Genomic DNA, 16037 nt, shown 5'->3' on the forward strand with positions numbered 1-16037 from the left:
TGAACTATTTTCTACATTGTAGAATAATAATAAACACATCAACACTATTAAATAACACATGGAATCATGTAGTAACCAAAAAAGTGCACTGGACCTTTAGCTTCAGTCTCTCTTTGAGGAGGAAAAAAAGAGTAAAGAAATGTATCCTGCCAATAGAGTATGTGTATCCTGCCAATGGAAAGTTAAGCCAGTAAGACCCAAAGACAGCTCACATAATAAATTGGAACACTTAGGACACCAGGCTTGATAAAGCTTCAGCTTCTGTGCTAGAATATTACTAGTTCAGCTCTTCAGTGGTCGAATTGTGAACTCAAAGAAAACGCTCACTGAATAAAATATTGTCTCCTAGTAACAATTATAGAGGTGACTGCTCATGCATCACTGGTCACAGTGAGATTCTCTGGAGAGATTCTTCATATAGTGATTCTTCTTCCTACGTAGACATTTGTTCACGCCCCTCACCAAGGTCATAACAGAAGGAACCGAGCCCTACAGAAGGTTGTTTTAACAGAAGGAACCGAGCCCCTTCACCAAGGAATCCAAAGGAAGGGACACACCATGACTCATTGAACATTACATCTGACAATAGGGGACAACCTCCAGTTCCACAGGTACAAGATGAATAGTGTTGCGTCTTCCCCTTCCAAATAGATTGTAAGACCCCATACATGGTCACAAAGAAACGGAAGACATGAGTGAAAAGAAGTCCTTTACAGATGTGTAAAACGCAGGAACATTATGTGTATGATTTCTGCATGGGAGAACATGGTCCGCTACCATATGCCTTGTAAATTACTGCCTATTGTTATTCTCTTTCTACATCATGTGTGTCATTGACTAACTGTTCTCCCATCATACACTTACAAGACATCGAATTATTTCACACTATTCAGAGAACACATAACAACAAGAAGAAAAACAGAATTATCAGTACAAGAGAGCCTTGAACACAGGTACATTTTATTTGAAAGAATATTAGTCGACTGTGTTTCAAAATTATTTTTACAATAACACAAGATAAAGAGAAACCTTGATGTTACAAAACATAGTCGGTTATTATGTCGGTAGTACTGAATCGGAACATTCCCTGGAAACGTTTTAAATATAAAGGATTCTAGATATACATGTCAATTCCTTATTCCTAAAGAAAAACAAGGCATCCAGTGGTAAATAAAATGTTAACAAGGTTAAAGTGCAATACCCACAATGCCAGAAGATATTTTACATGTAATGTACACATCACCTTTTAATAAGAGGCAAGTTAAGACAAATAAAGCATAGACAGTTCTTATGAGTCAGAGTTGATTTGATCCAGATTAAACAAAAACAGAATCCTGGTCCTCGGTCTCACGCAACAGATTCATTAAGTTCAGATGAACATTTTAGGTCTAACAGTTCTCTAGCTACTAGTCTTTGTACAATCCACACCTTTATCAGTAAAGACCCATTTCTAGCTGTTGGTCACGGTAGCTATTTGTTCTGCTTGCATTTTGGATAAGACACAAATAAAGTAAAAACAAAAGTATATCTTATCTTATAGAAACCATAAAATATTATCTGATCATATGGATATAATCCAGGGAAAATATATAATATAACAAATAAAATACAAATAGAATTACAACATTAAAATTAAAGGTCCAACTGCAGAGCGGACAGCCATACAAATGCAAAGATAATGCATAAATTAAAATATGTTTGGGAAATAGATTTCTATGAAAACGTGACCGCTCACAGCCCAGAAACATAAGAAGCAGACAGATATCAATTTAATAAAATCACAGACATCTATTAATAACGTCTATTGTCAAAAGCCTTTTCAACAAAAGAGTGAATTAAGAAAGACCATAGAAAATAGATAGGACTAGGCTCCTTTCCCAATCAACCACTTATAGCTTGCAATTAATTACATCTTGTTAACCACTGTATGCGGGGCCTCTAGGAAGGTGCCTAGAGCCTTGGCACATGAATGTTGTGTTAACCAAAAGCATTGTTGTTATTTAGCCTAGTCCTAGATCTGTTTGCGCCATCTTTCCAACTGCAGTATTGTTATTGTCAAGCCAAACATGACAAATTCCATGAGTTAGCAAGAGAGCAGAAACAGACAGGCACCCAGGCTAGATCACATTTGCATTACAAAAAAAGTAATGTGTATAAAAATGTATATTGAACCTACAACTGCAGTAATTTGGAAAGGCTGCATGGTCACAATTCAAAATCTATTTAACGCCAAGTTAATTTGATAAATTCACCTTGAAGTAGCACACAAATAAAAATGTTTAAACATTTTGCTTTTCTCCTAGCAAGGCAGGCAGTGTATGGGAAATTAATCCAACTATATTGCGGTATTATAGTAGTGACTAAACCACAGAAAGAAATACCGATATCTGTAGCACTTCATAACCTTTGGCCCCGAGAAGGGTAAACTAAAGTGGATGATGCTGTTAGATAGAAAAAAAACAAGTCCTGGTCAGGGTCAATTCCATTTTGAATTGACTTGTCCTGGCCAGCCATGGACTCCTTCAATCGGACTGATTTCCTGATAGACCAGAGGGTGAAGAGAATCAACATTTAAAAATATAAAATAAAAAACGGAACAGGGACAAACACACACATAGCATCTATGATGCAGTTTAGAAATGATCAGCTGGACAGCTGCCCACTTAAATGTTTTTGAGGCAAACCAGGATAAGGAAAATCACTTATTTTACACTCTCTACGTTCATCCCTTCAAAATGGGCTGTGGTGGCTGGTAGGTTGGCATGTAGTCTCCCTCCTCTCACACAGCCACTGACCTTTGTTACAATCATCTAGGTAGTGTCCCAAATGGTACCCTGTTCCCTACGTAGTGCACTACTTTTGACCAGAGCAGTAGTGCACTACGTAAAGGGCATTTTATCATAAAGGTCAAAATAGGGGGAGGATAATCACACACACTTGTGTATTGTTGTACTGTGTCTGTTGGTGGGGATATGCTGCTGCTCACTCAGACAGCCTTGGTTGTATTGCACTTTACAGGAGAGGCTGCTGATAATAGGCCTGTTGCTGCTGTGGGGTCTGGTGCGATGAAGCAGCCATTTGATAGGAGGCTGGTGGCAGGTTGGAGTTCTGATAGGCCGACATGTCCATCTGTGGGGCTACACCCATCTGTGGTGGGTAACCGGCAGGTGCATATGGAGAACTGCAGTGAAGAGACAGAATAGTACAATAGTTGCCACCTACCGCCTAACACAAGCATAAAGGCCGACATTTAACCTTAACACAGTAGCAATGCCCCCCTCCCCCAAAAACTTGGCTCACAACGGAGAGGAGAGGCCTACCTGTAAGGAAGCTGTGCTGGCTGACCATTGGGAGATGTGACATTAGGGGGGAGTGACTGGAGTGGTCCGGGTTGGTCAGAGCCCATGTAGGCCTGCTGGCCTGGGGGTCCCTGGGGCATCCCTGGAGGCATGTAGGAACCACCAGCCTGACCTGGGTATCCCTGAGAGAGAAAGAGACTGTGTTCAATATGAAATTTATTTATTAAATATGAAATTTATTTATTTAACCAGGCAAGTCAGTTAAGAACAAATTCTTATTTACAATTACTGCCTACACCGGCCAAACCCGGACGATGCTGGGCCAATTGTGCACCACCCTATGGGACTCCCAATCATGGCCGGTTGCGATACAGCCTGGATTCGAACCAGGGTGACGCCTCTAGCACTGAAATGCAGTGCCTTAGGGCTCCCGAGTGGAGCAGCGGTCTATTTCATAGTACACTCACTGTATATTGATTTACTCCACAAAAATATAGCATACGTTGGCAAGAAACAGCATGACTTCAGGTGCAGGCAGTTACACAAGGGACAGCTCGTTTCTAAAATGGCTTTGCAAAGCTGTGCAGAAAGTGACAAGGAGGTAAAAAGAGTCCAAGCATGACCACTGGAGTCTCCCATTAGTCTACGTCTCCAAGGAGGGACACTGACATCCATCATCAGGGACAAATTGCACAGCAGACAAAAAACACAAGGTCACACAAGGTCTGCGTCTGAAATGGCATCCAGTTGCACATAGTCCAAATATTATTATTTTTTAACCAGAGTCCACCCTATGAATATGGTGCCTTTATGGACCCTGGCATAGTGTCTGAGGTCACCTGGTTGTGGATGTACAAGGTAGTGACCTGAACAGAAAGTCACAGTGGTTTGTTTCTCCTAATTTACCTGCATGGGGAGTTGAGAGGCAGGTGCGTAGTGGGGCTGCTGCTGGGACTGCAGTTTGGAGTAGGCTGTGTAGAATGGTGCCTCGTTCATCAGTTTGTTATAGAGCTCCAAGGCCTCCAGCACCTTCACATTCAGCTCAGACAGCTCAGAGTGTTGCCTGCCAGGGATGGAGGGAGAGGGGTGGAAAAAGAGAGAAAGAGGGAGAACCGCAATGCGAAGGAGAGAAAAAAAGAAGAGGTTATCACAACACTTGTAGGACAAAGACTAAGGTTCTGTGAGGGTGATGATCCCTGGTACTCATCCAGATAGTTATTAATTTAGTTATACCTGCTTTATGTTGACTATGTACTCTGGCCAACATATTTGACTAACCAATAGAAATAAAGGGTGTCATGCAAACACTGCAGTATAGCCTCTAATATACTATTGGAAATATTGTCCATTAGGAGTAAGTACACTGCAGTATACTGCAGTTAAATTGACTTTACCTGTCAATGTCTTCCAGCTTGTCATCAATCATTGGATTCATCTGCTCACAAGCACCTGAGAGGGTAAAGCATTGATCAAGTGAGGCTAAACAGACAAAAACAGTGTGAGTGTAGTGGTGTAGTTAAGGCAACTGCAGTATGTGTGAGTGAGTATATAGTCAAGACAACTGCATTGTCAATGAGCATGGGATTTATAAGAGCAGTAAGTTATTGTTTTATACCCTCCAGTTGGACCAGCTCTGGGCAGTCAGGTGCTGCGTCAGCAGGGTCAGTATTCTGGAGCAGATACAGCGCTCCATCCATCTTCTCCTGGGGAGGGGGGGGGGGGGGAGAGAGTAAGAGAGAGGGGGTGAGGGACAGGTGAAGGGAGGAGAAAGTCATATATGATGCTACAGGGTTTTCATTGGTCAAATTATCAAAATGAATGGTGGACTGATTGATTGTACCCATTTAACCAACTATGAATAAGCTAAATTATATAGGCCTGCAGGTATGTACAGCCATAGGCTGAATCCCAATTCACTCCCTTCCCCTTGGTCTTCCATTTGTGCATTCACGCGCACCTCCGCCATATGCACATCGCACCAGGCTTCGCAGCAGCAACAGGCCTACGATCAGCAGCCTCTCCTGTAATGGCAGGCAACCAGGGCTGTCTGAGTGAGCAGCAAGCAGCATATTTCCACCAACAGACACATTGCAAGTGTCCCAAAGGTAGGGGATAATTAACTCTCCAACTCTTCAGCCAAGCCAGCAAGGCTGCAGGCTTCAGAGTGAAGCACTATCCCGACACGCACCGCAATATGTTTGGAGTTCGCAATGTAATACAAAAGAATGGAGAGTAATTCTGAAATATATGCCACGTCTGATTTCAAGACCTGACACAAGTAACAGATGAAATACCTCGCGAATAAATGTTCACTGGTACGGAGGTTCATCTTCTAAAGTGACAGGGGGATTTGTTCATTAGAATTTCATGCCAATTGTATTATTTTAAAGTAGAACATGAACTGCATCAGTCAAGTCACGAGTGTCCCGAAGTTGATGGGTTTATTGATCCCCTCGCCACTCTGGAAGTCACCCTCGGACTTTCATCAGCAACATGTGACAACGTGCGAGTGGTTTTGGAAGCACCAATATAGTAGGTCCAGTACGTAGAGGCACCCACCTCATCTATAAAGACAGGCTCAGACTCCACTATGGGTTCTATTTTGGGCTCCTCCGGGGCTGGTGTCTTCTCCACATACGTTACTGTTAGGAGAGAGATTTACATTTGACATTTAACCGACACACTTATCCAGAGCCACTTTACGGTCAGGATTTCAAACATGAAACCAAACACTAGAACGACTCTCCCTGCCTCAGTATGAGGGTACAAGAGAGTGAGGTATGGTACAGGACAAGGGGAAGAACCTACCTAGTTCAGGCTCAGCATTGAGGTTGGTCGTGACAAAGTTGGATGGGAAGAGACCTACTCCTCTGTGGTTCTCTCCTTTCCACCAGTTTGAATCACTGTGGCAGCAACATGGTGTTATCAGTTCAAACATTCTTGTAAGTAAAACCATTCATTTTGTTTCCATAAAAGGACTGCAGAACCTGAGAAGGTTGGCACTAGATATATGACTGAAGACAATTAAGTTGAAGCGTGGTTTCCACATTGGCCTATACAATAGGTCATCACATAGGTCAGACTCAGGTTTCCATAGCAACACGTCCTTAGCTACCTGTCATCCAGGACTAGAATGAGCTCCCCAGTCTTGAAAGTGAGCTCGTTGTCTTCGGCAGCCTCAAAGTCGTAGAGCGCCCGCACCTTCCGAGAGTCCTTGCTACCCCCGCCTCCGTTGGTGTTGAAGGGGGGGTCGGCGGACACGGTGAGGGGCCGCGTCTCAGCATGCTGCTTCTGTTCCTGCAGGGACAGCTCGATAGCTGCAGATAGGAGGACAAAGGCATGAGGGTCAAAACACATATGTTTTAATCGCTCTAATAATGTATTTATTCATCCACCTGCACAGTTCATAATGTAATATAATGTGGTGTTCTAGAATCTGTTGGATAGGATCTGTACCTTTGGCAAGGTCGTCATCGTCAGATGGTTTACTAACAGCAGGTGTGGTGACCTTTAGGCTGGACCCCTGATGACAAAGAGGTGGTTGGTTATAGAGAGCAAGAGAGAAAGCCTTCCAGAACAAATGGGGATTTGGATTATTTGTGACGCCACCTGTAGGGATTAATAGGTACTACAGGATTTCCATGTAATATTGTGGTAGTAAAGAGTACGAATAAGAAAGGACCTCAAATAAATCATCACTTCATATGCTTAAAGATATAGCCCAACAACAGGAATATAGTGACATTCTATGAAGAATAAACTGTTGTCTGTGAGAGGGGTTGGGCAAAGTAGTTTCAGTAGCAAACACCTCACAGTGCCACTTATTAACAGGACACTCAGCCGACCATTTCAGCTCGGAAGTAGGCTAAGCAAATAAGCACCAGACTGTTCCTCAATCACAGCAGGAAATCTCATCCCCCTTATAGGTAGAACTGGGGTATTATCAGAGGAAATTACATTCGGCCCTCATGCCTTAAAAACACACAAGCTCCACCCTCCTCCTCTTTATTGGCAACACATGGGTGAGCAAGTGCACTGAGAACACAGGCAGACTGCACAACACGGAGCCAGCGAATGTATAAACACAGAGCTTATTTGTTACAGGGGACCACAAGTGGAAGTCACGAGGAGAACTTTGTGTTTGACATAGGTAGACGATAACAGTTGTTTTAGTTTTGTTGGCGATAGCAGTTGTTTTAGTTTTGTTGGCGAGTCTGGCTACAATCAGAGGGTAGAGTACTGAAAGATTATGGTGATTTTTTAAAATAAAATGTCAGGTCAATTTTCCAGGTAAGGCGCATAGTCCCTCAAAGAACAACATAACATCAAGGCCCTCTGGCACAAACAATTGTCAATTAAAACAATAGCCAAACTCTTTTAGGCGGGAGAAACAGAGTTAGTAGGGAGGGAAGACTGGCCACAGCTTATACAATGATATCAAATGTTATTGGTCACATACACATGGTTAGCAGATATTGTGAGGGTAGCGAAATGCTTATGCTTCTAGATCTGACAGTGCAGCAATATCTAACAAATTCCACAACAAACCCTAATACACACAATCTGGTAAAGGAATGGGATGAGAATATATAAGTATAAAATATATGTATGAGCAGTGACAGAGCAGCTAAGATGCAATAGATAGTAAAGAATAGATAGTGAAGTATACAGTATATACACACATATGAGATATGTAAACATCCTTAAAGTAGCATTATTAAAGTGACTAGTGTTCCATTTACTAAAGTGGCCAATGATATCAAGTACATAGGTAGGCAGCCCCCTCTCTGTGTTAGTGGTGGCTGTTTAACAATCTGATGGCCTTGAGAAAGGAGCTATTTTTCAATCTCTGTCCCAGCTTTGATGCATCTGTACTGACCTCGCCTTCTGGATGGAAGCAGGGTGAACAGGTAGTGGCTTGGGTGGTGTTTGTCCTTGGTAATCTTTCTTGCCTTCCTGTGACATCGGGTGTTGTAGGTGTCCTGGAGGGCAGGTAGTTTTCCCCCTGGTGATGTATTGTGCAGACCGCACCACCCTCTGGTGAGCCCTGTGGTTGTGGGCGGTGAAGTTGCCGTACCAGGCATTGATACAGCCTGACAGGATGCTCTCAATTGTGCACCTGTAAAAGTTAGTGAGGGTTTTCGGTGACAAGCCAAGATGCGCTGCCTTCACCACACTGTCTGTGTGCGTGGACCATTCAGTTTGTTGGTGATATGTACACCGAGGAACTTAAAACTTTCCACCTTCTCCACTGCTGTCTCGTCAATGTGTATAGGGGGGTGCTCCCTTTGCTGTTTCCTGAAGTCCACGATCCTATCTTTTGTTTTGCTTACATTGAGTGAGAGGTTATTTTCCTGACCTCCTCCCTGTAGGCTGTCTCGTCGTTGTTGGTAATCAAGCCTACCACTGCAGTTTCGTCTGCAAACTTGATGATTGAGTTGGAGGCATGCATGGCCACGCAGTCGCGGGTGAACAGGGCGTACAGGAGAGGGTTGAGAACGCACCCTTGTGGATCCCCAGTGTTGAGGATCAGCAGAGTGGAGATGTTTCCTACCTTCACCACCTGGGAGAAGCCCGTCAGGAAGTCCAGTACCCAGTTTCACAGGGCTGGGTCGAGACCCAGGGTCTCAAGCTTAATGATGAGTTTGGAGGGTACTGTGGTGTTGAATGCTGTGCTGTAGTCAATGAACAGCATTCTTACATTGGTATTCCTCTTGTCCAGAGGTATAGGGCAGTGTGAAGGCAATTGCATCGTCTGTGGACCTATTGGGGGCGGTAAGCAAATTGGAGTGGGTCTAGGGTGACAGGTACGGTGGAGGTGATATGATCCTTGACTAGTCTCTCAAAGCACTATTTCATGACGTTGGCCTGGGGGGGGGGGGGGGGGGGGGGTTGGTTTATGACAGTCATAAATACCTCTTCCCTCCTTTTTCCTCTCTCTACCCTACTAAGGTTACATTTGCAAAACCCTTGGTTAACATAGATTCACAATTGAACATATGCAGTGGTACTTAATGAATATGATGTCAGTTCGGTTGTCATCTGAGACATTCTCATCAATGATAAGATGACAAACTCTACAGTGGAAAGTCTACACAGAGTTATCGGATTCACATGGAATTGTTGTTCAATTTAAATGTTTGAATATGAAATTATTTGTGATGGGATGAAATGTGATTTTAGCTTCAAAATGTGACATTTGGGTTTTCATAAGATAGGGCTGCTCAACTGACAAGGTCTATAAAACTGACAAGGTACAAATCTGTCGTTCTGCCCCTGAACAGGCAGTTAACCCACTGTTCCTAGGCAGTCATTGAAAATAAGAATTTTTTTGTTAAATAAAAAAGGTACAAATAAAAAAAATAAGAACTACAGAACGAAGCCAACATCAGCATGAGCTTTGGTTGTGAATGGTATGAACTTTTGAACTCTTATTCACTACAGAAGTGATACCTCCTAGCGGTTGAGTTAGCAACCGCAGCTGCAAACGCAGGTTAGGAAGGAACAGACAGAGTATCCCGTCTATCACACAACGACGTTACTACAACGTATCCAATTGACAACCAGAGACATTCTTCAAAGGACAGAGGACTCGGTTTGGCAACACGGCCTTCCATCTACCACCAACCTACTGAAGCGCAGCTCAGAGTAAATATTTATAGCATTTTCCTTTTCCAAATGGGCGTTAATTTAGAATGCATAAGATACTGTATTTACGATAGCACAGCTTCTCCCTGTGTCTCTCAGTCTTCCAGCTCTTTCACTCCAACCCAGCCCCTTTTCCTTTGTGTAACAAGCTGTCATATCGTTTCTGCCCGCTAGGAACGTTTTGCTTTGACGTAATTTGTAATCAAGTTATGATGAATGATGTGTACGTGAATTCTGTGTGATTAGTTAAGTATTTAGTAAATAAATAAACCCAATTTTGTATTGCGGATTCAAATCGTTAGCCAGGGTTCTTGCAGATAACCAAGAATTTACAACTTTCAGAAGAGACTGAAGTAAGATGAAGACTAATGTTGACTGCTATGGCTGTAAAATATTACTAGGTCTTTAAGAGTTTATTCAGAAGATAACAGCTCTATAAATACTATTTTGTGGTGCCCGACTCTCTAGTTAATTACATTTACATGATTAGCTCAATCAGATGATATTAATTACGGAGACATTTTTCATAGAATAGCATGTCATATCACTTAATCCGGCATAGCCAAAGACACGACAACTACATGATCTTCTTGAAGCATGTGGGGACAGCAGACTAGGATAGGGAATGTTTGAATATGTCCGTAAGCACACCAGTCAGCCGGTCTGCGCATGCTCCGAGGACGCAGCTAGGGATGCCGTCTGGGCCGACAGCCTTGCTAGGGTTAACACGGTTCAAATGTTTTACTCAAGTCGACCACGGAAAAGGAGAGCCCACAGTCTTTGGTAGCGGGCCATGAAAGTGGCACTGTATTGTCGTCAAAGAGCACAAAGTTGTTTGATTTTTCTGGGAGCAAGACGATGTCCGCGACGGGGCTGTTTTTCTTTTTGTAATCCATGATTTTCTGTAGACCCTGTCACATATGTCTCGTGTTGAGCCATTGAATTGTGACTCCACTTTGTCTCTATACTGACACTTTGCTTGTTTGATTGCCTTACGCAGGGAATAACTACACTGTTTGTATTCGGTCATGTTTCCAGTCGCCTTGCCATGATTAAATGCGGTAGTACGTGCGTTCAGTTTTGCGCGAATGCTGCCATCAATTCACAGTTTCTGGTTAGGGAAGGTTTTAATAGTCACAGGGGGTACAACATCTCCCATACTGGCCCACCGAGTCAGCGTATACATAAATGTTATGGTCTGAGGCTACCCGGAACATATCCCAGTCCATGTGATCAAAGAAATCTTGAAGTGTGGAATACGATTGGTCAGACCAAAGTTGGATAGACCTAAGCACAGGCGCTTCCTGTTTTAGTTTCTGCCTATAGGAGGGGAGCAACAAGATGGGGCCATGGTCAGATTTGCCAAAAGGAGGGCGGGGAGGGCCTTGTATGCATTGTGGAAGTTAGAGCAGCAGTGGTCAAGTGTGTTACTCGCTCGTGTACTGCAATCGATATGCTGATAGAATTTAGGTAGCCTTGTTCTCAGATTAGCTTTGTTAAAAATCCCCAGCTACAATAAATGCAGCCTCAGGATATATGGTTTCCAGTTTGCATAATGTCCAGGGAAGCTCCTTGATGGCCGTCTTGGTATCCCCTTGCGGGGGGATAAATATGACTGTGACGATTAGCGAGGAGAGTTCTCTTGTGAGATAATACGGTTGGCATTTGATTGTGAGGAATTCTAGGTCAGGTGAACAAAAGGACTTGAGTCGTTAATCATGAAACATACACCCCTGCCCTTCTTTGTGCAAACAAAGGATCCACTTTGGGAAAGTCGTATTCCCGGTTGTAGTGCTAGTTGTGCTGGTAAATTGAAGTCTCTCTGATATCCAATAGTTCTTCCCGGCTGTATGTAATAACACTTAAAGTTTTCTGGGCTAACAATGTAAGAGATAATACATAAAAAAAAAAAATACTGCACAGTTTCCTAAGGACTTGAAGCAAAGCTGTCATCTCTATCGGCGCCATCTTCAGCAACACTAGGTTAGGGGGATGGACGCCAGGCTGTTGACTACTTTACCTGTGAGCCAGAAGACGGGAAGGCGACCCCCTCCTCTCTCAGAGACTTAATGGTGGCACTGATCAGACTGAGCTGTGGATCTTTCTGGAACTCATCACACCACTCCACCATCATCCCCTTCAGCTTATCACACACCTTGGGGTGGGCCTGCGGGGATAATAGTAATTACTTTTAGGCTACTTACTTATTTGATTGAGGCAAAACATTGACACAAAGAGCTTGATAGAGCCAGTTGATTGTTATCCTCACGTACATAAGTCTGAACGTCATCAATTCACCAGACATATTTCAACAGAAAAACTTGGACAGCTTACGTACCCTGCTCAATATAGCTCGGACTTCAGTGGCAAAGTCCCGTGAGCAGATTTCTAAGTGAAAGATTCTTCCACTGTTATTGACACAGGCAGCCAGCAACTGAAAAAGAGGGAGAAAAGCCAGGTTAGTCCAGTAGTCAGCCTGGATGATCTATTTTGAGGCTTTACAGTAAAACAAGAGTAACGCTTTGATTCACATCCACACCAAAGTTTAATAATTGATTAACACATTAACAGATGACACCGGGGGGGGGGGGGGGGGGGCAAAGTTGACTGAGGGAGAAGAGAGAGACATCTAAAAATAGAACAGACATGTGACCATCTACCCCAATGGTGAGTCAGAGAGGAAGATCACATGTTCTGACGTTGAGCATCATCACTCCATAATAACACTGAGCAGCAGAAAGAACAAAACAGTAAAAACCTTTCTAGGGCCATGGATCATCACACTGACTGTGCTGTGGCAAGGCTGCCCACAGCGATGATACTGAGTTACGAGCTCAGAGCTCTAGAACTGCTAATAGCAGCAGGACATGGACCACTCCTCCCAAATACTTTATTACATCAGACTGGAGTGTCATTGAGGCTTAGGGCAACAGTCAGTTTTTGATCCACCAGCCACAGTGTATAAAGAAATTCACACTCGGAAGAAATTCTAGCACATTGTTCAAACTCTGTTGTCCATCATATAGCAGGATTCATGACTCATATTACCTGTGTATATGATCCCAGTCACTCAACAACCTCTAGGGCCTGACCCCAGGAAGTGAAAAACCTGACCTTGCACTAGGTTCACACCTTTCCAATATATTTCTACATTGGCTCTAGGCTAAGCTGAACTCTATCATACATTAATAAACCTGTTATACAGTAAGGAAAACCGCAGGATTTTCCAACAGTCTAGTGAATGATGTATTTTGTCTTGAATAACACAATGAAGTGACTCACGGTGAGGGCTTGCATGGCAACGTGTGGGACCTTGTGGTTTACTCTCTTCATCACAGACCTCAGGCAGTCCTTAGCTCTGGGAGAAGACAGGCAGGTAGAGACATACGATTAATATGGCACACAAGTAGTAGGTTATTACAACATGAGGCATCTTCAATATACGCTTATTAATTGCATATTAAAATAGCCCACTCCCCTCCAATCTTCCTGGAGACCTGCTGATACACTATTATGACTCTGTAGTTTCACATATTACAAATACTTGGAAGCAATGTTCCCGATAAGAGAAGCACGAGATTAGAAAGTTGAGTGAAGTTCAGAGTTGTCGCCATTAAAAAAAAGACACATAACGTTTCCTTTTACTGTGGGAATTGTGATCGAATCAATGCAATATTAGCCACTTTCAATGCAACATACGGAAACAAAAACGAACTATGTAAGACTTAGTATGCAAAACTAACTGTGCAAGAGATTTTGTTGTAGGCAGAACGCATCAGAGTATGATTCTGTGCATTGACAGGCATGACACAGGCTCGTACTCTACACAGACCGATGCGCCATAACCAATCAGAGCTGCAGTAAATAGACCTTTGCCCTATATGGATTTGTGCAGTTCACTTTTACAGTATGAGCGATTGCGATTATTATGCGCTTGTTTTGAGATCAAAGCAAGAGCTGAACGTAGCCATGTGTGCACATTTGTTGATATTTTTTGCTAGTTAGTGAGTTATTTGCCCAGTTATAGCTAATTTGTAGTCAGCAATGTGGGAATGATTGCTTCCTACAAGAGCACAAAACATGTACATTACTAGCCATCTTCGAAAGCTAGTCAGGCAAAGAGCTTTTCTTTATATCTTAAAGGGGCAGTGTATATTTTGAGACAGGCTTGTATAAGCTAAGTAGCAATTGGCAGAGGGTAGCATAATTTTTCTGATTCTCTGCAATAATGGTTTGGGAATAAAATGTATTTTATTTTGTAAAGTGGTTTCTTGCATTAAACAACTACATTTTCAGTCACCTCCTTGCCTGAAGTGGATAAACAGGTTAATGTCAAGCCCTGCATGTTTTTTTTCTCTCAAGAGTCTCATAGAATGTAGGCCTACATTGAACAACACACATTGGCTGCTACTGCCATTTCCATGTTAAAATGCTATGTGATGCATTTTCTCCATTGTTTTTTATTATTGGTAGGCCTACATTGTGATCAAATAGCCACAGTAGCCTACTTGAAATCGGGTACAGCCTCAGTGTTCACAGTAAACGCGCACCGGAAGTTGCATAGATATTTCACAAGGTTCAAGTTTGCGCTCAGCAGACATGTGATTTGCTCAGTGACGAAAAATATTAGAGAGAACATTGCTTGGAAGTACTTGAAAATTAGCCAGGCAGCTAGTGCTCTGGTCCAAGTAAACAATTAAGTTATTTTTGAAACAGGAAGTCTCATTCCAGCTTACCCATTGGGTGTATGTCCAACCCTGTCACAGATATCCATGATCAGGGCCCAGTCCTCTACTGTATTGGTTTCATTGGTTGCTTTCTCTGACAATGTGGTACACGGGATACATGTGGTTAGGTGAGAGAAGAGAACCTGTGGTTCGGCATGTACTGTCCATATTATCGCTGCTTTAAACAGTTTGAGCCTGTATTTTCATAGGATTGACAGTTACTACTTTTATGGAGGGTGTATGATTAAACTAGCAATAAAGCAGTTAAAAATAAGTTATTCCTTATAACTTCTTTGTTATGAAATAGCCATTACACATTGGTGACTAGCTTGTTAGGTGTAATTGTACAAAGTTCAAATAATAGTGTACAAGGGAAACATGAGAGCTTGTTCCAAAGATTATAAACTGCTCATGGAAAGAGGGTGATTTGCATGTAACATTTGTTGAAGTAAACCTAAAACTAATCCAACATACATCTGGCTAGTTAACTAGATAGATAGCTCATGACGTTATTTTTTAATATGTGAGTTTGTTGCAGTTTAGGCTGTCTCGTTATTTAAAATCGTTGATTAGCTACAATACACTGATTACACAACAACTAGCTAACATACTAGCTAACATATATAGCTAGCACAGTGGTAGCTAGCTAGATAGGTAGTATGGCCGATGACTGTCTGCTAACCCTGTGACTACTAAGTTAGACTTAGAAAGTTTACCAAACCACATAACTGGTTAGCTATTTGGATAATATAACATTTGATTATAACGTCAACGTGTAGCCAATGATATGTATAAATAAGGTGTCCCCTTCTGTATGTGGTGTAGCCAGACTAGTTGTTGTTAGCTTGCTGTCGGTAGCTAAAATGAAGCTAACTAACAGTTAGCTCACTCCGAATCAAATTACCCAAATGAAGTGCTCAACTTACCAACATCTTGGTCGAATGGATTCTGCGCAAATAAAGGCATATTTATCCCTTTAAACCAACCGACGTTGTTGAGATAGAAAACGTATACAAGTTTTTTCAAGAATATATATATTTTTAAATCCCTTCCTCATCCATCAAACTCTGTACACTTATACCAGTTGCTCTTCCGTAAACTTAGGTGGCTGCAAAAATGCCTGATTTATTTTTTGAATTAAATGCAAAAACTATAGAACTCAAATCATTTCGACACTTATCGATGCACATATATTTCAAGCTAATTAAAGAACGCAAATTAAACATTTCTGTATTTCTACATTCAAATGTATCATGTACAGGCAAATACAAATATACCTCTTATGACCCTTTAAAATAGTTGTTTTTCTGGTGTAACACTGCCACCAGTGGGTGGAAGAGGTACGTGAATATTCCATTGTTCC

General features: G+C 42.3%; 1 protein-coding gene across 1 annotated transcript; it reads right to left on the reverse strand.

The window, feature by feature from the left end:
* Positions 1–938: 938 nt before the first annotated feature.
* Positions 939–15786, reverse strand: LOC109868057 (signal transducing adapter molecule 2). Its single transcript, XM_020457467.2, has 14 exons — positions 15601–15786; positions 14684–14768; positions 13230–13305; positions 12286–12381; positions 11968–12114; positions 6756–6822; positions 6415–6616; positions 6108–6202; positions 5859–5941; positions 4915–5002; positions 4694–4748; positions 4206–4362; positions 3321–3481; positions 939–3181 (listed from the first exon to the last, which is right to left on the reverse strand). Exons 1-14 carry the CDS (start codon positions 15638–15640, stop codon positions 3013–3015), a joined length of 1521 nt encoding a protein of 506 aa, XP_020313056.1. The 5' UTR covers positions 15641–15786; the 3' UTR covers positions 939–3012.
* Between the last annotated feature and the right edge of the window lie 251 nt (positions 15787–16037).

Source organism: Oncorhynchus kisutch, linkage group LG2, assembly GCF_002021735.2.
Source record: "Oncorhynchus kisutch isolate 150728-3 linkage group LG2, Okis_V2, whole genome shotgun sequence".
NCBI lineage: Eukaryota > Metazoa > Chordata > Actinopteri > Salmoniformes > Salmonidae > Oncorhynchus > Oncorhynchus kisutch.

Bases quoted from the DNA above. Each gene is read 5' to 3' on its own strand.
- LOC109868057 (XM_020457467.2), bottom strand. From the start codon at position 15,640: ATGCCTTTATTTGCGCAGAATCCATTCGACCAAGATGTTG. The intron at 6,203-6,414 runs GTAGCTAAGGAC...TTGCTGCCACAG, and splicing joins ATTCTAGTCCTGGATGACAG to TGATTCAAACTGGTGGAAAG. The intron at 5,003-5,858 runs GTGGGTGCCTCT...CCCCCTCCCCAG, and splicing joins AGCCTGTCTTTATAGATGAG to GAGAAGATGGATGGAGCGCT.